Genomic DNA, 23,404 nt, shown 5'->3' with positions numbered 1-23,404 from the left:
TGCTTGCCTTTCGCTAGAACACTCTTCTCTTTGAGCATTCAAGGGCTCTCCTCCTCCTCCTCCCCTGGCGCAATGTGAGATGCAACCATCAAGCTTAACTCACTCAAAAAGACAGAGCCCACTCCAAGAGCACTGGGTTCAGGAAAGAGGCACACAGTATTTACACAAGTATTATCTGCAGGCCCTCAATCCATTACTGTAATCCCCCCCGAGCTCTACAGCGTCCCTTTGATAGCGCCAAACCATGACATTCTTCTTCTTTGACTACTATATGGTGGCACTTAATACACACGGCAAACACAACCAATCTTCAGCCTCACAATAGTAGCCAACAATAGCCGCCTCATTTGCGACACTCCATTAATTTAGTCAAACAAAGAAGATAAAACATCTCTAACCGGTTTTCACCTGGTGCTTTCTTTTTCTAACTAAACGATAAAAGGGGGAGCACCACGGAGACTGCAGGAGTGCCAACAAGGAAACTGTGTGGGAGCAGTTCTGGGAAATGTTGACGTGTTGCACGTCTATGTGCGTGAGTGTGTGTGTGTGTGTGTGTGTGTGTGTGTGTGACACTCATCCTAGACAGGAAGAGGTTAAGGTGTGGGTTGGGGATTAGGTGTGTCTCCATAAGAACAGTCATCAAAAAGCACAGTACACAGTCCACTAAGTCCCGTGGAAGATCCCGCAGGCCTTCAAAAAGGGGGCATTAGCAGTTCTATGCGCAGAGCAAAGCTGCGGTGGTGACATCTTCAGTGGCTCGCTGCCAGCTGTCCGTCAGTCCAGCAGTTGAGCTATTGGGCTGAGATTATGGCAGCTTTTCAGAAAGATCTCCTGAGATCAGGTGAGGGAGCCTCCTTCGGGATGGGAACCATCACTATAATCACCTTTCTTTAGAATCGACTGCTGCTGTAGAAGACGGGGGAAATGACCCTCTCTATGAGCCATTATGGAGAATCAGCAGCACAACAAAACAATGTTCAGTCAGGAAGAGTTGTGACAATTACGCCTGGCAGGATTAAGTGACTGCAGTTTGCAGTTACGTAAGGCATCTGTAGTGAATGACGTTTATTGTGGGCGTTAAGTGACAAAACAACTCTGACACGATTTGTTGTTTCACTGTTTTTAAATTAACTTTTGTACAAAAAAGTAAGTAAGTTTTTTGAAGTAAAGTTTTAAGTAAGTGTGAGATCACTAAGAGACTGTGCAACAAATGTTCTATTTTTCACACCCACATTTATTTCATAATCATGAAAAGGTAATTTACTCCAACTAGATTGGTGACATACATTCAGTGTCATAAATATCGATGCAGGTCACGTAACAGCCACAAATTACAAATGTTTTCCTCTTCTGAAATATACTGAATGTTTAATCACAATGAAAGCATTTCCCTTTTGTTAATTTTAAAGTAATTATCACTTTAGTTAATATGAACTTTGGGCGTCAGGGGAAGATATACACTTCACCAATTACAGTAACAATCCCTTAGTTTTCCACGTTATGCCAGACCAATCAGACCAGTCTTGCATCATGTGTTATGACTGTGGGATACACAGTCTGTTGCACTGCATGTGTCTATGTTGGGGATGTGTCCTAAGCCAGTGTGGCTCAGGCTGCGGGGCGTGCCGCTCACAAACCACACTGTTAACCTCCTCACAGTTGCACAGCAGACAAACACTTTTGTTTTTGGACTGTGAAAATGAGAGGGATGACAGAGGCAGTGTGGGAATTGGGTAAATGTCACAGTCCCACACTCGGCATGGCCTCAGGAATAAGGTGAGAGCGCCTGGCCTGTTTGCTTGGAAAGCACAGTCTGTTAAATTCAATGCATTAAGCTCGGCAGGTTTTGCAACAGTTCCTCTGGACAACTGTTTAAATTTTGGGGTTTTTTTTTGCAATCTTATAATAACAAAAATAAACCCTTTTAAATGATCCTTTCCATTTGAAATATCTCTCTATATATCTCGTTATTATTATGTAATTCAGAGCCCAAAGGGAAACTGCCTCACTGTGATATCTTGATTATCAGCCACTCCAGAAAATGACATACAAGGACAAAACAGTGTCTAAAAAGTGACACCTCTGTCACCAATGATGTCCGCCAGGGTGCATTAATACACTGAACTGGTGTGTCTGTAGTGTCGACACACAGCAGTGCAGCTCAGATGCATAAACAACTGAGCAGGTGGGGCTCTGATGCAACAGCTGTCCCTCAGTCCTGTCATGCATAATGACAGAGCAGGAGAAGCTGGTTGTGTAGGTTTACAGAGCATCACATGGTGACATCTAGCTGCACGGGACATCACCACACCTGGACCAACTGTTGAGCTTGTTTACCTCTGTCATCAACACAGCCCCGATGAACTTTAAGTTGGGAGTAAAGCAGACTAATCACGAGGAGCTAAGTGAATATAAATGTGTGGATTCCAACAACAACACGCATTATTCATACATTATGGGATTACATCTGAAGATGAGTAAGACTTTGGTTCATGTGAATGTCTGTTATAGTGACAGCCTCTGTAGTGAGATCAGGTCCTTCAGCTTTTTTTTCTTCATCAGTGTCTCAGGCTCAGTGGGAAATGCCTGGGGATTAGTCAGGATTTGAAGCTATACATCTCAAGCAAAATTCTTCCTTGCCAGATGTGGTTGTGCAACGCAGGACTTTGAAATAAAGTGCACCTAAATCTGCCTGGAGCACTGATCGACGGATAAGGAGCTCGTGGTTGGAAGAACTACTCTGACAGATCACTGCCTCATAAAGTGACCTGCAATGACGACAGCTGGTGAAGAAATGTGTCTCTGTGGGTCCATATTAATGTCAATAATATGACACATATTAAACTGTAATACTCACAACTTACCTGTCTCTCTCTGCTGATATTGTCCTATAGGAGTATGAAGGTGTGGCACGAGATGATTGATGATAATTTTTAATCTTTGTTCACAAAATAATTCAACATTTCAAGCTTATACAGATATTTGCCATGTTGTTAAGAGTCAGGTGAGAAGATACAACTCTCCTGTGTGCATTATATGTGGGGCTACAAAAAACAAATTAAGTTTAAACATGACATTTCACATTTTTCTCTTTGCAGCTTGCCCGACAAATGTTCCTCGACACGAAATAGTGAAACCATTTTTACACATTTGATTTTCCCTTCGCACTGAGTCAGTCCTGTTAGCCCCAGTTTCTAAGCTTTGGAAATGGTTAATGATCTAAAAAAGCAAATAAATGTATATCCCAAAATGTTGAATTCTTTAAAAGATGATCACTCATTATCATCCAATGCATTGATAATTTTTTAAAGATGCTTCTGTTACAAAGCCAGTTGCAGAGACGGGTCTTTGACTCGCTATATGTGATATAATGCAAGATTCTTTCTGTAAATACTGCCTGACCATGAGCTAGAATCACACAAAACTACTCTGATGAGAAAGTGTCTTACCGTCCAGGTGGCAGACTTCGCTGTGCTTGACTGCTGGAAAGACACATCAAAGGTGTGAGGCCCTGCATAATCTGTGTTGGATGGGATGGCCGGTGAGGGAGAAAGGGCATCAAAGGTGGAGCTGGGCTGGGCATAGGGTGAGGGAGCTGTCACGTTGTTCTGTGCATGGTCGTTGTTGTAGGGGCTGGTGGAGGTGGAGCCACCATTCTGAATGTTCTGGTCCATGCTGTTCAGGAGCCCCAGGTTTGTATACTGCGACTGGAGACAAAATGGAGGGGAGAGAGGAGGGAGGACAGAGGAAAGTCCTCAGTTAATATAGCAGAATTACAACATGCATCAATCAGGCAGAGAGGATGTTAAGATCTCAACCATGATAATAGAAAAAGTGCTATGTGAAACTTTGATATTAAAGAACAACAACAAGGGTTGTTGTCACCTGTTAGATTAGATTGTAAACATAATAAAGAATTGGCTTTTCAGTAACCAATGTCATAGTTTTAAACTCCAACAAGACACAGCTAGCAAATTACTACATAAAACCAAGTGTTTCAGGTACATAAAGAGAAAGAGTTTTATTTAAAAATCACTGCAGTGAGTCTTAAAAGTGTGTTTATAAAATGAATATACCTAAGGAACAAACTAAACTAGTGACAGATTATTGCTGGTCAGCTGAGGACTGAAGGTGGAGAAGACTAACAACGCTTGAAGAAAGCATGCAACAGGAAGTGGAAAAAAAAAAGAAAACATCCACGGTATAGCACAGTAACATAAACCATCCTCCCTTGTGTTGTGTTTATGGTCTAGCTCTTTCCTGAACCAACCTGTTGACACTCTTGAGAACTTTGGACTGTATGGCTGAAATTCAAAATGTCAATTTATAAAGTAATCACATAATTACCCACCGACCTTTTGGATCAGTGTTGTGCTCCCAACTGTACTAGCGCACCTTTTCATTCCCTTTTCACCAGCCACAACTATTCAGACAGGGGGGATAGAATTAAAATATCAGCTTTTAAACAGGATGGAGAATACACCTGGGTCAGAGCCAGCCCCTTCCTGCTTGCACCGCTTGCCATTCACCCCATTCCTTTCCATTTATAAACGGCACATTCCTGGACGAGGTGCCATGGCTCTGCTCTTCAGACAGCCATTAATCTCCCCAGGGCCTCTTGTTTATTTCAAGCACGGCTGACCACAGCTGTCCAGCTCACACCCACTGTACTGCCAGGTGTTAGTGGTGTGCCAGATGACCAACAAAACACAGACTAGTAGGTAGACTACATTACTATTAATCACAGCAGTGACTTATGAAGCAATGTAGCGGCTTTATTACTTACAGATCCACAAACACACAAACAGAGGCACAAACAGACTCACACAGACAGACAGACAGACAGACAGACACACCTGAGAGAGGTCATTTGAGTCAACCTCAGCATACTTGTGCAACAGCGCCACAGGGTAGCTTGCACTTTGGATCAGGGTCATTGTGTGTGCGGCACAAGGCTGCTTAACCCTCTGGAAACAATGACACCAAGGCTTATAAGAGCCTGTCGGGAGAACAATTATGTTGGCCATACAGGTGTTAGGAGGCAAGTGTTGGTGAATGGAACACACACACACACAGAAGGAAAGGTAACACCAATCTTGTGGAGACCCTCCAGGCCTCCCCAAACACATGCTCCCTCACAATAGGCTAATTACAAACATGTATTATAAAGGTTAAAACTCAGTTGGCTCAAGAGCGGCCCAATCCAGACAACAAATGGTTCAAACTCGTGTGAGTAAAAATAACAAAAGCCAGTAATTATTTGTATACACCTAGTTCATTGTACATCAAAAGAAACAAGAAAATTGCATGGGAACTGACAGGGTGACACAGTTTCCTGTTTGGACAGTGTTTTCCCGTATGTGAGTCAGCGATCGTGATATCAGAGGGATTTCGTTTGAACTGTAGTGCAATTCTCTGGAGTGGCAGCGAGGCGCTCAGCCATTCAGAGATGACACAGCCTCCGCAGTATCTGATGCTGGCATCTGTAAAGGTGGATGTGACAGGCACCAATTATCAATGTCAAATTATTATGGTAAAGAAAAGCTTGATGCTGGCCAGAGACCAATCACAGATAAAAGCAGCGACATAAAGCTGAATGCCTGACATAGAATACTTCACATTAACTACAGGCCCCTGGATAAAGCTTCTCATGCCCTAAACGAATATGAGGATCAAAGATGAGGATAAGGCCATAATTGACCAGATAGTAAGGCCCAGCAGTAGAGTCACACCTGAACTCATCATGTTTTAATGTTTAATTGACTGGAAGTGGGATATCTTTTAAAAAAGGTTGTGCGAGGGCGTTTCAAGCCCTCTCTTCGTTTCCTTTCATCAGATCTTATTCCACTATAATACAGCAACCATTTAATAACCACTTTAGCTGCTCTTAAAAATTCCTTCTGTTTATAGCCCATGCTGTATTTAGGCCTTTGGGATGTCAGGCTGCTAAGCAGGAACACGGTAAATCAATGGCTTTGACATCCTCAACAGCCTCTAATAAAGTTTGTGAAAGCTGTTTGAGGCCTTCAGCTCATTTCTTTGTCTCTGATAAATACTGGGGTAAGCAGTTCAGGCCAACAGGAAAAAGAGACTGCTGACCTTTAGAGTAATGGGGTGTTGACTACAATGTTAGAATCCGAAATATCCAGAACGCATATCAAATACTTTTGAAATACACACGGCAGCACCAATTCACATGTTATAGCCAATGCTGGTATGGAATGGCATACTGACACACTGAATTTACTGCTTGTGCTGTAGTTATCACTCTGCCAACAGACAAATGTATATCTTATTCTGAACATGTCTCTTTAATACGTTCAACAAATATGATTATATTCATATATTATCTATAGAGATGCAACAATTAGTTGATTCATTTCTTAGCTGATTCAAAGAAAATTAATCACCAACTATCTGGATTATGTCTTTATGATTTCAGTCATTTTACAGAGAACAATGTCAGAAAGTGTCCAGTTCCCGCTACTTAAATGCGAGGATATCTTAGGATGATAGTAAATGAAGAGTCTTTGTGTTTCGGGCCATTGGTTGGACCAACAAAGCAATGTGAAGACGTCACTCTCAGAAAATCAGTAGGTTATTGTTATAACTGCTATAATCTTTAGAGCATGCAGTGAGAAGATCATCTGCTCTCCTGTCAAACCATGAATGTCTGCGAGGTCTCTGTCACTTCAAGGGTTTTTACTAGTTTCTTTATACATTTCTTTGTTTGTCATTAGAAACAGTGTCATTGTTGCAGCCTTCTGGGCCGGGTCGTAACAAATGACACCAAACATTCTGTAATTTCTGTGAAAATTGTGCAAGACGAACATTAATCCACTGACAAACGGTCCTCACACTGTTGCATTAACTGTGAAAATGCATTACGTTCAAAGACTGCAACAAACACATCTCATAAGTGATAGCTTAACAAACACAAATTCTCCTGCTGCTGCGCCTGTTAGGTGGTCACAAAGTGTAAGCAGTGATAAACCCAGAGCTTGGATGACCAATAGATGACAGGAACCAGAGCAGACCCAGCCTGAGGGGGGAATAGCTCCCATTCCAGGGTCTCTGGTGACCTGCTCCATGTACCTTGGGCCAGCATATCAGAGTGTCTGGGGGACTGTGATGAGTGACCACAGGGGAGGGAGGCATTAAATGCTCAACAGGGTTGGGGGTTGAGGTGGGGCTGGGTGGGGGTCTATCTACACCTTATACCTGCTGGGGTGGGCAGAGCAGGTGATTTTATCTACATCAACACACCATTAAAGCAATTACGATCCTGGACTAAACAGCAGCGCCTGGCCCGCCGCATTCTAATGGCTGCAGCGGCTCCCAGGAGACTGGGGACGGGGGAACCTGATACCTCACACACTGGGGGGATTGAGCCGGACACCACTTAAAGACCCCCTGCTCAACAACTTAAAAGACAGTGACCTGACACACCTGCTATCTGCAACCTGCAATCTGACAATCTATCACCGCTCACTTGCTCACCATTTGGATGCAGGATTTGGTTGGTAAATGCAGAGAAGCACAACACAATAGCTCACTAAAACAGCCAACGACAAAGAAAAGGGGGAGCTTAAAGAAAAGCTGACGACAATTCTAAGACTAAAGCCAGAAGGTCTCACAGATTGGACTTACTGATAAACAACAGTTTAGCTTTTGTTTTTTAAATAACAGTTCTGTTCTCAAATACTGTAAGTCTGGCAGGGACAGTTTTTCTGCTTCCTACTGGACCATAATGGTTCCACTGAACTGATGCCACAGCATAAGTTTGCCCTCAGAATTCATTGTTGCCTCATTTAAAAAGTCTAAAGTAGCTTGAGTACTACTTTTCACATTTAATTTGCTTCAACACATCATTTTAGTGTTTATCATCAAGCTCTGCAAACACAGATGCATTAATCATGATTCATGATGCTTGCAATTTCAAAGTGAAAGAGGGGATTTTTTAAACTAAGAAGTTTAAAACCGAGTGATGCATTCAGATTTTTTTTGTTTTTTTTGTCCGTCAAAGGACAGAAGAACGTTTTATGTAAATGTCAGACATCTTGGAAAAACGACTTGACAAAAAGCAAATGAAAACTGCCGAGCCTTTATCTCAAATTTCTAATTAAATAAAGCACAAAAATAAACCTCAATCATTTCTAAACACCAAAATAAACAACAAGATGCTGTTTTTATATTTGGTTTTCATTCTTTTGGTTTGTTCCTGAGCATAACTATGAAAGGAACAGAACATTTTCACAGCAGAAAATCACAACCCTCCAAAGCCTTTTGGAAGTCATTCACCAACGACAACAATCAGACTCAAAGTAAATCACATCAACTGACTAAATCCATACTCAGCAGCCATTTTACACGGAGACATACAGTATTCAGAAGGATTCTCCAGGTGTTTACATTCCCTCGCTCTATAGCACATGCACACAGATGTGCGCGCAAACACACACATACCGTCATACGCTAAGTCATCTTCCGTGCGTTAAGTCCATCTCTGGTCATTGTTAACTGATCAAAACAGGCTATTTATGTTTTCTTTTACCTAATTAGTGTTAAATACCCGAGTTACACCAAAAGTTAGTAAAAGTAAACAAATCTTATACATGAATCCAAGATTTTTGGATCATTGACTATACTGACATAAAACTGATTTCCCATAGAACGAGGCCTTTTACTTATAGGTAATACTGAATAAGTCCGACGGAGATTTGAGGATCCATCTAAAGGAATGTGTGCAATGGCTGATGCACCATCACCAGTTCCTCCACTGGTCTTACCTCGCTGTACGATGTGGTGGTCCCCGTTTCCAGGTACAACATGTTGGCGCTGAGATTGAGCAGAGCTGCTGCTGTTTGCTCCACCGGCTCCAGGATTCCACAAATCTCTTTTCCTCACTCTGAAGGAGTGATGTGAACTACAGATGCAAAGTGGACGAGCTAAGCTTCTATAGGAATCTATTGGGAGGTCATATATACCAGGCGAAGGGAGGGGAGGGGTCTAAGAAGCTACCTGTGCAACACCACACCCAGAAGAAGCAACGTCTTCTTATCCTTCCTTTGAGGCTCTGCAGGCCTCCTTAAAGCCATTTGTTAAATCACGATTTACTATTTTGTTTCGGTAGCGTTGATTAAAACAACTTCAACTATGATGATAAATGCCTTCACCATATATGTGCATTTTACATTGGAATTTTCCTAACTGTCACTAAAAGCGCAACATATGACAATCCAGATAAAAATTACAAACTTCAAATAATTTTCACCTTTTCAACATTTTGATCTTAAAAGCATTTCCCATATATTATTTCTACCCATGCAGAGGTTATCTAAAATGAGCCATTCAAAAGACATTTAATGCTCCTTTAACGGTATCCACATGGGGAAGATGGTGTTAAAAAAAAACAAAATGGACAAATTCTATGAATGTGGATGTTAATAAGAAAAGTTAACAAATACAAACATACAGAGAAAAATCCATTAAGCCTGTAAACCCCAGGGTGAGAAGGTGAGTCTGGAGTTGGGAGAGTATACAGTCGCTATTTAGCATAAGAATTACTCCGCTCTGTATCCCTTAAGCCATAGTGCTTATAACAATGTGACTCCTGTAGATTGCTTGTATCTATCAGAGATGACTGATGTAGATCTGTTTTGGATACATACATTGTGGCTCAGGCACTGTAATGGTACTACTGACCGGCTGGCTCTCGAGAACTTATGATAATGATAAAACTTTTTGGCCTCAAACATTTTTCTTCCTGCATTTCAACTGGGGAATTGAAAATGCTGCATTTGAGCCCAGTTAATGTTTCACAGTAGAAAGCAGTAACACATTTATTTGACACTGTTGTAGTTATAGCAGACACGTGCTCTTAAGTCTAATAGACCCCACATTTGCTGAACATGCAAAAATGGAATCTTTGAGGTTTGTGAATGAATCCCTTGAAAGTCCAACTAGAACAGAATTTTAATCATCTACTACAAAAAAGGGCAGACTGGAATAATACTGCACATGTAAACATGAGTGGATAGAGCTGCACCAGTCGATGACAAGGGAGGAGTCTGCTCTGTAGGGTGTAAATCACTTCTATTACTACACAGCCTGGGGGTTAAAACTCATGCCCTGTGGTCAGAATGTCTGAAAACTCTGACCTGCAGTCAGTGTCTCCAATCAGCAGCCACACCCTGCTCAGGCCCACAGGTCAGCCTGTCACAAAGGCAAATCAACACTTAAAAGAGCCCAATTCAATGGCCTCCCGAGGGACCAAGGCGTCAGTGCAGACCGGGCCAAACCTTCTGAGCGTGATAATTAGTTTAGCTAAACAAACTTCTAATTATGCTAAAATAACATTGGCATCTGAAAAGAAGTTAGAGTACTCAGTGTGAGGGTGAGACTGTAGTAAAATGAAGAATAGTAGCTGTATTAAAGCAGGACATAATGACTTTTTTTATTGCTTGAATAATGCTACAGAGAGTCAGGCTGCAATTAACTGCAGTCAGCTTGTAAATCAACTGATACCTTAAATTTACCAAACATGCTTTTCTTACATGGTTAAACATAGAAGAGAATAAGAAACCAATAATGAAAACAATCAAAAATATTTTACAATTAAATGATCCTTCATTCTTAAGTGAATTTATGTACTGCACTCAGATAGCTCATATAATGTTTTCCTAAAGGAGCTGAGATCTTATGAAAAGGACAAAGAGGAGAGGACACAAGAATTATGGCTTATGAAGAAACGCTAAAATTACAAGGCCATATTTTGGTTTTATGAATAACAACAGCAGCTGTTGATGCCTTCATTCTTGTGCCACAGTTAGTTTTAATCATCTCTATTACAGCGATAATCTGAATGTCGATTCTTCCGTATGTTCAGATAACCAATCAATAAAAAAATCGATCGGGCGGTAAAACAAACCTTCCACAGGCTACACCTGTGGTTTCTCACTCTAAGCTTTTCAAGATGCCTCCTGTCTCCTTGTTCTTTGTCTGCTCTAAGCAGCACAAGTTAATACATTTCTTTCATGTGTTACAAACAACAATGTCACAGACTCCTTTTAGAGCTATGATCTATTTTTAAAAGACCCCGAGAGATCAATGAATTGTGTTTATGTTTAATTTTGGTTGTGTGGTTTTATGTATTATCTACTTATGTTCATTTGGAATATTTTAGCATTTCTTTTCATGTTCCAATTCAAATCTCTGAATATTAAGAATAAAAAAGTGAAATGCTCTTTGCAAGGCTGCACTGAAAAACCTATGCAGTTATCGTGACAGGTCTGTTAACAGCACACCTCTGATGCTACAGCGGTGCGAAACTAAGAATAGAACCAGCTAACGATCTGCACATCCAGGGGCTCAGAAAAAAGAGGCTTTCCTGAAGTTTTTCCTTTTAAAAGGGGCCTATTCCTTAAGTCAGTTAGATTAGTTTAGTATCAAGTGTCAGGCTGCAGTGGCTGTGAAGGCACAGACACCTGACCTGAAACCTCAGTAAGCTCCCATCCCCACTGACAGACGCTAAAGAGAGTGAGCATCACTTGGGTGGCAATTCCTAAAACTCTTACAACGAACTGCCACCAACTCCTGAAATGCTCCTGTTAGAAACAGATAACCTGAAGCTGCTTTTAGTTCAACTGATTTACCTGCTGGACACATTGATTCCCAAGAGCTGCCAAAAGCATTTTAAATGGAAAAGATGGACAAGAGGAGCTCAGTGATTTAACAGCCTTAATTTTAGTATCAAGACAAGTGCTTTACATTAATCCTCTGGATTTTTCTATCTTAATTTAAATGACAAAAAAGTCAAAAAGATATTCATGTCCAAGTTGAAATGACTGCAGGGGCTCATTGGCTTTGCCTTTATACTACTAAGTTGGCAGTCAGTGACATCTTTATGGCAATATAGCCGACCCATTTAGCATCTTATTGGCCTAATGTTCCATTTGAGAGAACGGCACCATCATTCGATTAACTAGGGGACAATCTGGCCTCGCTCTTCACACATGCTCAGCAGCGAGAGAGACGCTCTCTGGTATTACAACCGCTGTAAACACATTGGTAGTGATGCAACCTCTCCTATTTAATGTAGGCCAACTTGCACAAACTTTAAGTGTACCTGGTTGTTGCAATTCATTCAAATGATGCCATGAGTCCTGCTCACTAACAAAATACTAAAAATGTATCCAACAATGGCCTTTTTGAGAAAAGGTACTATTTTACAACAGAATTTTTCTAATTGAAAACTGTCTAGTTTAACTCATGCATGTAGGACAGTATTGAATCAAAATCTGATACTGAAAAAGATCTGTAAAGATAACAAGAGACATTTATGGGGTTACTGCTGACAGATTTATTCATGCAATGACTCTCACTCAAAGGATGTGACCTACACGTTATAATTGAATATTGTATGGTACAATACTGTTGTAAAATGCCTGGTCTAAGCTGTGAGAACAATGTCATAAAATGCAAAAATACAAGAGATAAGGGGAATAGGGGTTAACGCTGTAGCATTAACACATCCACAGTCAGACAAGGTTTCATACTGACTCACCAACAGTGATTTAAGTTGACCGCAGCAGGCATTTGTTCCTTGGTGCTATGCCTTAAAAAAATACTTCTGCATGTGCTGGAGGCAAACGGGTGGAGCATAAAAAAATAAAAGAAGAAAGCAGAGCTTATTATTGTTGGGTATTTAGTGTGCCAGCTTATTTTGGATTAAATGTAATAAGAGTTTGTAATGAATAATCCAAGTTGATCTTAAAGTGGTGCTTCTTGTTGCTCAACTAAAAAAAAAAAGTAAAACTTGTGTTCCTATTTGGGATGTAGCTACCCAAAATACCTGCATATACAGACAACTAAAAGGAACAATGGACTTACTGTTAACTTAAAAATGTAAGTTAAGGCGGATGTAATGATTCAGAACGACTGTTGTGAAATTGACAAAGAAGAAAGATATTATGCCCACGTGAAAACGGAAACGATTGCACCACAAGTGTGATTCTTTACAGATGACAGGATTAAGATCATAAACTAAGGATAGAGTAGAGAAAACTGATGAGGTGCTAATGACTGCTTTTATTATTGATTCATCTGCTGATTATGTTTATGATTAACTGTTTAGTTTATAAAATGTAGATAAATTGTGAAAAATGACAGCCCAGTTACCCAGAGCCCAACGTGTTATATTTAAGAAGCTGACATTTTTGTTTGAAAAATAACAAACTATTAAGTGATTATCAAAATAGACTGATTTTCTTTCAATTGTGATATCAATAAATTGACTAATCATTATAGCCCTGCTACTTGGACAGCAATCACACATAAGACACAGAGGGCGTGGTGAAAAACGTATGAATCCAAACACAAAAGTGTTATTAGACCCCAGAGACGCTGTGTGTTGATGGAGTTACGTTTACTGTAGAGTTGTTAAAACTTCACCCTGTGTTTGTGAAAAAGACCTCTGTCCCTCTACTCAACACTGTGTCCTCAACGCACAGCTGATGAGAGCTTTATCTGGGTGTAAAATCAGCTGTTTGGGGTAGGATATAGCATTTCTCCTGCCACTATTTCTGCTACATTCCTTCATGTTATTCTACCCTCTGCTTGCTCATCTCCTCCCCCTTGTTGCCATCCCCCCCCCCCCACCTTTACACAGAGAAGGCACGTACTGATAGATGAGAGCTGGGACCTTTGCGAGAGAGGCAGGTGCTGCGTTAAATTGTTGCCCTGCAGCTACAGAAAAAAAAATCCAGAAGAAAAAGGAATTTCAGATTAAACATAAACCCTACACAATACAAATAGTCCCCCAGGGCACTAAACACTGAACTGCATTCTAATGACTCATGAAAGAGTCACACCTACACATGGGAGGGGGGGTGCCCACCACCTCCTCTCTTCAAAACTGACACTTGACGTGGTAAGAACGATTGGGGCTTGGTGATTGGCAAGCCGCCATGGCAGCGAGCTCTGAGCCCCATGCGGATGCTGCCCAAGTTGCTGGCGTGCCAATCACTGCACCACGCCCCTCTTCGCTGTAGAGGAAAGTGGGTGGTGGGGGTGGGGCCATTAATCACCAGTTCAAGAGAGCACAGGCCCCCTTGGGGGATGCGCAGGGTAACATTACTCAGCTCCTTCAACAAAATTTTTATTTGCTATTTTTTTTCCACCCTGGCTGGACAACAGCATTCCTACACTGGGAGGGGAACATGCACATCATCTTTCAGCAGCAGAACTGGCAAAGATATATCTCTCACTACTGCAGGTCAAAGAGAAGGGAGTTCATACAGTGCATCCATACACACATAACTAATACTAAAGTGTTTTTATCAGTGCTTTACATGACTGCATTATGAGGTGAAGGACTTATCACAACATTTTTGTTCATCCAAAAAAACAAAAATAAGAGGGACTCAACTTTCACTACCACAGCACAGCATCAGGTATGTGACTGCCTAAATGCACATTCTACCATCAACAAACTCTGAGAGCTACCTGTCTCAGGGGGGCCACCCAGGTCAAGCACAATTCAGGCTAAATAAGATAAAATCATCACCTTACAGACAACATCTCAAGACAGATAAACCTATCTTATTCACTGGGCTATGACCTGCTCTGCACCACATTTTCACAGTTGTCCCGGGGAAATTCCATCATTAATATAGAAATTGAAAGCACAGTCTGTATTGTACAACCTTTGCAATTTACCATTGGAAGTCCCATTAACTCAGAACGAAAGTAATCTTAAAGCGTAAATTCAACAGCCACAAGTAAGAGCACAAAATACCCAACATAAAAATGATGTACAATTCAAGCTACTGAATGTTGTTCAGAGACCTAATTGTGTTTGGTGAATCATTCAGAAAGAAACGGCAGCATACTGTGTGGCTTCATTGAATCCTTTCCGTGTTGTAAAATGAAAAATAGAAACAATGGGATAACTTTGATAATGGAGCACCACTGCAGCTGCCCTGTGATTTTGATCCTATTCAAATGAATCTGTCAGCCCCAATCTTAACTGTTCATTTGAACAGTAATGAATCGCCAACAAATGAGCTGGAAATTAGTATTGACAATGCCAGAGAGGTCAATGCTTAAACCTTTAGAATTTAATATACAAAATAGATACAACACAATGAAAGATTATAGTTTTAGGTTAACAGCAATGTCTACAGGCTGAATTAGCATTAGGGCTACATTTATTATACTGTGTTCATTTGCTTATCTATTGTATTGAACTCTCACATATTAGTGATTTTAAAAATATATATTTCAAATCTATATCAAGTTGTCTGTCAGAATGTAATATTTATTGAAATGATAAGTTCAGCTAACAAACCCTTCTGTTTTCATTCCTTTAAAGAGTTATTTTTATTAACAAAGTGATATTATTAATAATAATACTAATAATGTGTAATACGGTGAAAGTATAATATTTTCTGAGATATATCTATATATTTGTTTCTCTGTGGTCATGGTGGGTTTGACAGCAGGAACTGCTTGTGAATTCTGATAAAATATAAAACTGTTTTTCTTAAACAGTAAAACCTACGTACTTACAGAAAGCGTCTCATCTGGCTCATGCATGGTTATGCAGTCCATACTGATCTGAATGGTGTTTCCTGCTGACCCATCAGTTGGACTGTCTGTGAAGTTCAACTCGATGGGCTGGACTGAATGAATCGCAGATCTGAAAGACAAGAGACAAGAAATAATGAGAAATAGTGACAACAGCAATTGAAGAAGATTTATACATTGTTGTAATTTAGTTCTTGTCTGGTTCTTGTCCACACTGACTTCTAATAAACAAATCAAGAGGAGTAAACATGATACTGCATCATTAGCACGTCATCACAACCCATGGCAAATCAAACTTTTTTAATGTGTGTATTTTGTTTTTCAGTGTCATAAAAAGCTTATGAAGATATACCTAATTACTGCATATTGACTGCACGTAAGACAGGTAACGCCTCAAAGGTAGAAACAGGATGCAAAGGAGGCAGTTTCTTTAGGAATTATTCTTGGCTTATCACTGTAGGATCTTTTGAGCTATTAATCAGGTTGTTCAAGCGGCACCATGTTCAACAGCTCTCAGCTCTCTGTTTTAACTAGAAAGCAACCTTAGTTTTCACTTACTGGTCCAGCATATCGAACAGTTGGCTGAATACATCTTGGCTGAAGGAGTCAGTTGTCTGTGCTGACTGGTTCTGGGACATGGTGCTTAGGAATGAGCCCTCTCTCCAGGACAAACGAGACGGAGGGTCCCTGAGTCTGCAGGGAGACAGAAGCAACCACAATCAAGTTCATTTTATTACTCATATTCCAAATAAGCAAACCTTATTTTACTGTTGCTAAACTATTTTAATAGGTAGTTTTAGAAGTTGCAATGTCAGCAAATATTCAACATAGATGCAGACATGCAGTGTTGAGATTTGGCCACCCAGCCAGTGGAGGAGGAGGAGTCCTGCTGGCAGCCATTCATGGAAGGGCACTTCCATTGTGAAGAAGTCAGCCTGCATAATACTGAATATTTGTACTACACATAATGGTGATTATGCACCATTCAGACAGAGGCACTTTGACCTGCTCCCCCTGAAACATTACACCTGCTACAGAGCTCAGCCTGCCATTGTTCCTGCTGAAGTGGCGCACGCTGCAGTCTGAGACGGGCGGAATTCCCCCCGCAGTCTATATGATAGCACTGCTGCAACTTCTGGTATGTGTACAGCTGGACGGGCTTGGGTAGGGGGAGGGTGGAGGGTGGAGGAGATGGGGGGCCATAATCTGAAGCTGGCACTATTTTAGGTTTTGGAATTCCCCAACACAGTGTGATGAATGATATTAATACCTGACGTACAAACACAGGCATATCTAATGAAGCAAATAATTTCACTTGTGCAGGGGGTACACACATGAGGGAGTCTTACAGTCAGAATCAAGATTAATGGAGTTTGCAATGCACATAAAACATAAAAAAGGAGATGGCTGATGTAGATTAGGCCTGCAGATCATTCAGTTCAGGCTAAATCCAAATATGTTTGACAGTTTAGAAGCTTTTGCATTATCAGCACTATGTGAAGACTTTGACTGCTTGGGAGGAGCAATGATGTGCAACTACTGGTAATTATGGACTTAAGTTATATTCCAGCGTCAGCTGGACTTATTTCTATATCCTTTGTATGTATGTCAAACATGTCGAGCACATCGATGATATATTATTTGTGATCAGTGAAAAGATTTCCAAACGTTCACGATCAAAGCAGAACAACAATTAGGGGGATTAGAAGACGAAAACTTGATATTGACAAGAAACGCAGTAAAAAAAAAAAAGAAGTTGTTCTTAAAAGTTACGTCGTGATAGTATATGAGATCAACAAGTAGCTAACTAAGATGTAATTCATGATGGCAACGAGCACGCTAGCAGTAAGGTTAACGCTAGTTCAATATACTCGTAAAATTAGCTGCGTTACAGAAGAGTAACAGTAAAATAAAAATAAAAATCGCCAATATATTGGCTGAAATCGTATTGAGCTCAAGTTATATTATATATATGACAGTCAACTCTTGTTAGCATCTATTGCAAACGTTAGCGTAACGTTAGGTTAATTGTGCTAGCTTTGACAACTGTATGGTATACTAGCCTAGCTCGTTTCTGCTAGCCTAACTATCATTTCTGCGCTGACCTGTCATTTCTCCTGCACAGTTGTGCCTGCTGGAGTTTATTTAACCGTCTAATGTACAAGTAAAATCGAGCAGTAAACATATATATCAAGGTTACCTTCGGTGCCGTGCATTTAACTACATCCAGTTACGTTCAAGGTGGCCCTCATTAATTGTCATGGCAACCAGAGTCTCGCGAGAGCACAGAGCATATAAAGATGGCGGCCCTTTTTTCGTTTTGGAGATGAAAATTCTCCAACACAAAAGTGGTTCATTCACCAAACACAGACATTTGTCTTCTGTATTGTTTATATAATCAAAAAACTTGTAGTTTATTGAGCATATTAGTCAGAATATAAGTGATTGTTTCCAGCGGTATGTGTCCAATGTAATGCCATTCAACAGCTCTGCATGAATTCTGCTCTTAAGAATCTTGTGATTTTCCAGTTTTTGTTGACACTGTCAGCAAGGTAATAATTCTACTTTGTGGTGTTACTGAAATGCATTACATGGAATAAAATGTCACTAATATTCTTCCACTCTCATGTATGTACATTTGGTGGGCAAAGAATTACCCTGCTGGAAAAAAAAAACAGCATAGACTAGCACCAAAACACAGCATATGCTGGTCTTGCTGGTCACTTCTGAATATAATGCAGACCTGTTCATCACCGCTGCAAAGTACAACCTCCGCAATGAATATGTAGTAAAATAAATACCTCTTTGACAGTTTCAATAAACAGAACATTGTTAGCATTATAAAGGCAGAGTCATAAGTTTGAAAGTGGTGCAGTCACCAAAAAATTTTTAAAAAAAAACACAAGGTGGATAAGGGAAAAGAACTAATGAGTAGATTGCAGGTGGAGCAGGGTGGCGTCGCCTTTGTTGAAGGAGAAGGGAGGATTAAGGTGTGGTTCTTCTACCCACCTCTGCCTTAGTAAATTTTGGCTTTAATTTCCCTTTGAAACAAGCGGTTTGGCAGCTAATAGTCACCTCATTACCTTGTCCTTAAGACTGTTAAGCTTTGCTCCTCTGCTTTGTCTGTTGACCAGTCAGAAATGTGATTAAAGGCACAACAGTTGCGAATCCGGTTCTAAATGTTAAACTGCGTAAGCTTATAAATACATTTCATGATCTTCATAATAAACCGGCACCTATTGTTCTGCACTCTGAAACATTTGTGCCCAGGCCAGTTTTTTTTAATGCTCATGTTTTCTGTTACAAATAATGCGTTCATAGTCCTGTCACCTCTCAGAGGTGTAGAGGTTTTTATTAAGACTTATAACAAATTCATCAAATAACAAGTGAGACCGGTTTACAATAAAAATAAATATGTATACTTGCACCTGCATGTACATATTTTAGAAAATAAATGATTTATTTCACATATTAAGAACCCATGTTGCAATTTTGCAACAATTTTTTCTTTTTTTTTTTTAAATTATATTTAAAGTTTTATTTTAGAAGACTGTTCCGATGGATGAGTTTATCTCCGTTCTGGCTGTTGTTTGTCTGCTTTTGGGTGTCAGGTTACTCACAGAGTGTTTCAGTTAGCCTGAGGCGAAGGCTGTTCAGCATCCACTTAAAGACAGCGCAGCGCCTCCAGACGAGACTGGGGCAGAGGTCAGCACTAAACAGGGACGGCCATTGTCTCTTGGCAGGTTGGGCACACCGACCGATGAAAATGCAATCAAAACAAACAGCCCAGCCGATCGGGGGCCCTTCTCCAGTGTCCTTATTAATCACTTGTTCAAAGGCCTAAGACCTTCTCCCCCTCATCTGTCAGCCCCGGCTGGAAGAGGGACATGACTGCAAAACAATAGAAAGCACCAACGTTTCTCCTCCTCTCATCCCCTTTACTTTTATAGAAGTGAAACAGTCTGAAGTCAAATTCTCTGGGGCAAAAGGACAGGCACAAAATTCCTTTAAAGTTTGGAATGCAAAGAAAACAAGAGAGGAGGAGAGAATTGGTAGACCGAGAAGATAGACTGATTCTGAAAAGATAAATAAAATCCTCTTTTGAGTCTCACCCCCAACTCTTTAAAAACAGATGCTTTGGGATTATAGGACGGGTCGGCTACCATCCCATCCCAGAGCATCAGTATTTACTAGTTGGGAAAACCAGATCATCATTATTTGACGAGCTGGGAATGAGACTCAAAAATAAACCTTTCTTACAAACAGCACATTAAATGAAGTTTTACTTGAAGGTATTATATGATAAGTTTTGAACCTGTAGCAGTTTAGTTATCAACCTTCAATAAATCATATTAAGTCACAGAGGATGAACTTTCTGTTTGATTAAAACCTGATGATTTTAAAACACAGCTACAAAGACATTTCTGACACTGTGGGCCAAAGTGCACACAATAGATAAAAGCTCTGCACACAGAGGCAGATCCACAAAGTGCAAGGAAAATGCACCAAATAATGAACTGTATAATATAACTTACTATTACATGAGTAGGTAGAATTACATACCGTCATTACATACAGTCCAGTATAAATGAAAAGAGAAACATTGTACTGATTTAACATCATTGGAAAAAGATTAAGGCTACGTGGACGTGTGTGAGTAAACCCAATAATTATTAATAATTAGACATGCGGTGATGAAGAAGTGATGGGATCTGATCTGCACGGCAAAACCTAGATAGATAGATAGATAGATAGATAGATAGATAGATAGATAGATAGATAGATAGATAGATAGATAGATAGATAGATTTGGAGGTTTTCCTGACTTTGTTTAAGTCAGCTTTTAAAATTAACAGTATAATTGACATTTTAATAAATTTATTTATTTGGAGACACATCAAATTATTTGTGTTTTATATTCTTATTTCATTTCTTCCTTTTCTTGTGTGTTATAATTACTTTTTAACTTTTTTTCCAATTTTTCCACCAAATTTTTGTTTTGTTTAGCGTAACCTAATCTAATCCTCAATCCTCAATTAATAATATGATCTCTGATACCAAAGAAGCAACATTATGTTCTGACATCATGTTATAATAATGACTTTGGTAGAAAATGTTTACAGACCAAGACTGGTCTGTAAGGATTGTATGGATAAAATACATGTGATAAAATGGTGCGAGTCTGTCAAATGCTATTTTGGATTAAACTTATGAAAAAAAAAGCGCCTTACATCTTTAAAATATAAAACATGCATTTGCATCGAAAAGGCCCCAAAAGTATCAGAAGAAGTCCAAGCAACCGCAGCGTCATGTAATCTGTCTGCCACTTCGGCCCTGATGGCTCTTTACACATGCATTGTTGCCATTAGTGTGCCACACTTATAAATATATCAGGACAGAGCAGCAGCTGAGGATCCGGGCAGACACAACTGTTCTCGGGTCACTGCGGACCTCCAGACGGTATCGGTCTGAGCGGCAGTCCGGGTCAGACACAGAGCAGGGAGATTCCCCGCAGGTTCAACATCTCTGATATTCTAAATCTGCTCTGCTCAGAACTTTATTAGTGTCAAAGATTATAACTGAATACACATTTTCCAGATTTACATTTACATCCATACTAAATGTTGTTTTGGCTGCTTCAGGATTGAATCTATGTATAATCAAATGGCTTCAAATACATTTTGATATCAAGAAAAGCTCATTCTGTAAGTTGTGTACTTACCGACGAAAGGGAAACTCTGGGTAATACTGCACAGCTGTGTATGGTGAATTCATGCTGTCATGCCAAACTTCACTTTGCTGAGATCTTCGAAATGATCAGCTTGTCATAAATGACACATGTAATAATCAACGGCTGTGTATGAGCTACAAGAATAAACAAAAAAAATAATAATCTAATAAATAGAAATAAATAAATAAACAAACAGGCCTGGATTAAAGTGCCGGAGGGTACAGTGCAGAGTGGAGAAAGTTTGAGAGATGTTTTGAATTTAGGTATTTTTTTTTAGGCTACCCAACAAATAGGCGGGGCTTGTGCCAGCTCTCTGACCAATCCCCAGCACAGTTGTACAAGATATCACTCATTCTCAGTTGCTAGGATATACATATCAAGCAACTACATTTGACCCAGCACCTCCCCCCTCCTCCCCAGCCAACAAACACGGCCAAGCCACTATCCTGAAGAGCTCACCCCGCTCACCCACTCATGTGTATCATTGGCCACTTCTGACATTTCCACCCAGATTCCCTTGTGGTTTTCGAGGGTTGGTGGCACATCTGTTGCGTCACGCTTCTCACCGAGGCCCAGGAGGCTCGGAGCAATGCTGAATATCGCCACAAATACACTCCAGAATGCCAGAGATGGTTGGTGACTCATTCTGTGCCGATTCAGCAAAAGCACAAAGATTTGGTTGGTGAGACAACAGCAAAGCACCCGCATATTTGATTTTAAAGGGGCAATGTGTAGTTTTGAAGAAGAAATACAAACTCAGGAATATATATCTTTCTATAACTGAACAAACAAGCTGGTCTCAAAGAAAAATAAGGTCCCAGAACACTGTTTGAAGTTAGAAAAGGTGGCAGGGTCCGCCGCATGTTAACAAAGTAAACAGTATGAAATTGTGTTGTCCTTTAAGGTCAGTTTTTGGTTATTCAGTTCAATCATGAAAACAAAGAGAGATTGTTTATTTAGTTTGTTTAGGCATAAAAATCAGTCAATGAAAATCCTTCTCTTCAAAATTAAATTTCCTCCACTAAACTTCATACTCTTTGGCCAAGATGACTAGTTCCTGGAGGGTAACTGATAAAAAAGTGGGCTAATATCAGGCAGTGACCCTCCTATAGCCTCTTTTAAGGTGCAATATGTAGGAATTAGCCCTCCATCAAAACCTGTTGCATTCATACTCAAAACAAAGAGGGGGCAGAATATTACAAGAGCAACCACTAACTGCTGCTAATTAGCCGTTAGCTAGTGAGTTAACCGTGCAGCTAGCGGTGGTATTAGCTGACTCTGCCCGCTCAGTGCTCCAGAGAAGTGTGTTGTTCTTTAATGTACACAGTGTATAGGCACTAGCATGTTAACCTCAACAGATAATTCTGCAACACAGTACACAGACGTCCATGACATAATAATTTCTGAAGATTCCTTCAATATTTCACCTTTAAGCTTGAGCGGAGACAGACAGAGTAGACATAAATACTGCGGTATGGAAGTCCTCATCACTAGCCTACATAAACGCGTATTTAAGTGCGCACACATATCGCGCCACATCCTGGCACATTCTTTCGATTCAATTTCTGATTCTGCCTCTCACCCCTGCAGTATGACACTGTAAACCTAGAAGTCTTGTGTGGTTTTTCGGAGATGAACTGCAGATGAGTCAGCAGGCTAAAATAAAAGGTAGGGTCACAGCGGGGGGAATGATAATAAATAGATGTGGTGTATCCAGGGAACACAAACCTCTAAGCTGCTCTCTTGTACTTTTAATAAAGACATTCAGCCTCTCTCTCCCCTCCGACTGCCCGCTGAGCACCTGTGACGGACGGCAGACATGCACACCGTGGGCCGACCTGGTGACGAGACACTGCGGTCACACAGCTGGTGTTTTAGGCAAGATATACTCTTCATGTGTATGTTATCAAACAAGATCTGATAAGGAAATTGTCCCGCTCAGCCAATCGAATCACTCAGGCCTAAAAAGATGGTAAACAGGTTTCCTTGATATAAGCAATTTACCTGTCATCAATTTTTCTCCTGAGGAATGAAATCTGGGGTGAACTTGTACGCTTGAGTTGGATCCATATTGTTTATTGTTTA

The 23,404-nt window shown here is 40.3% G+C and overlaps 1 protein-coding gene across 8 annotated transcripts in view; it reads right to left on the bottom strand.

The window, feature by feature from the left end:
* The window catches only part of tp63 (tumor protein p63), a 33,026-nt gene extending 11,484 nt beyond the window's left edge, over window positions 1–21,542 (bottom strand). Inside the window, exons 1-4 of one of the 8 annotated variants that reach the window (XM_037113996.1) lie at window positions 21,311–21,542; window positions 16,147–16,281; window positions 15,571–15,700; window positions 3,450–3,707 (exon numbers count right to left, since the gene is read on the bottom strand). In XM_037113996.1, the coding sequence (XP_036969891.1) occupies window positions 3,450–3,707; window positions 15,571–15,700; window positions 16,147–16,281; window positions 21,311–21,363 (576 nt within the window). In that variant the 5' untranslated portion in view covers window positions 21,364–21,542. The other 7 variants (XM_037113997.1, XM_037113998.1, XM_037114001.1 and 4 more) reach the window with 7 other exon arrangements.
* Between the last annotated feature and the right edge of the window lie 1,862 nt (window positions 21,543–23,404).

The sequence above is a fragment of the Acanthopagrus latus genome, chromosome 11, assembly GCF_904848185.1.
Source record: "Acanthopagrus latus isolate v.2019 chromosome 11, fAcaLat1.1, whole genome shotgun sequence".
In the NCBI taxonomy this organism is placed as follows: domain Eukaryota; kingdom Metazoa; phylum Chordata; class Actinopteri; order Spariformes; family Sparidae; genus Acanthopagrus; species Acanthopagrus latus.
The sequence above is the reverse complement of the archived record's forward strand: the minus strand, read 5'-3'. Positions and strand labels throughout refer to the sequence as shown.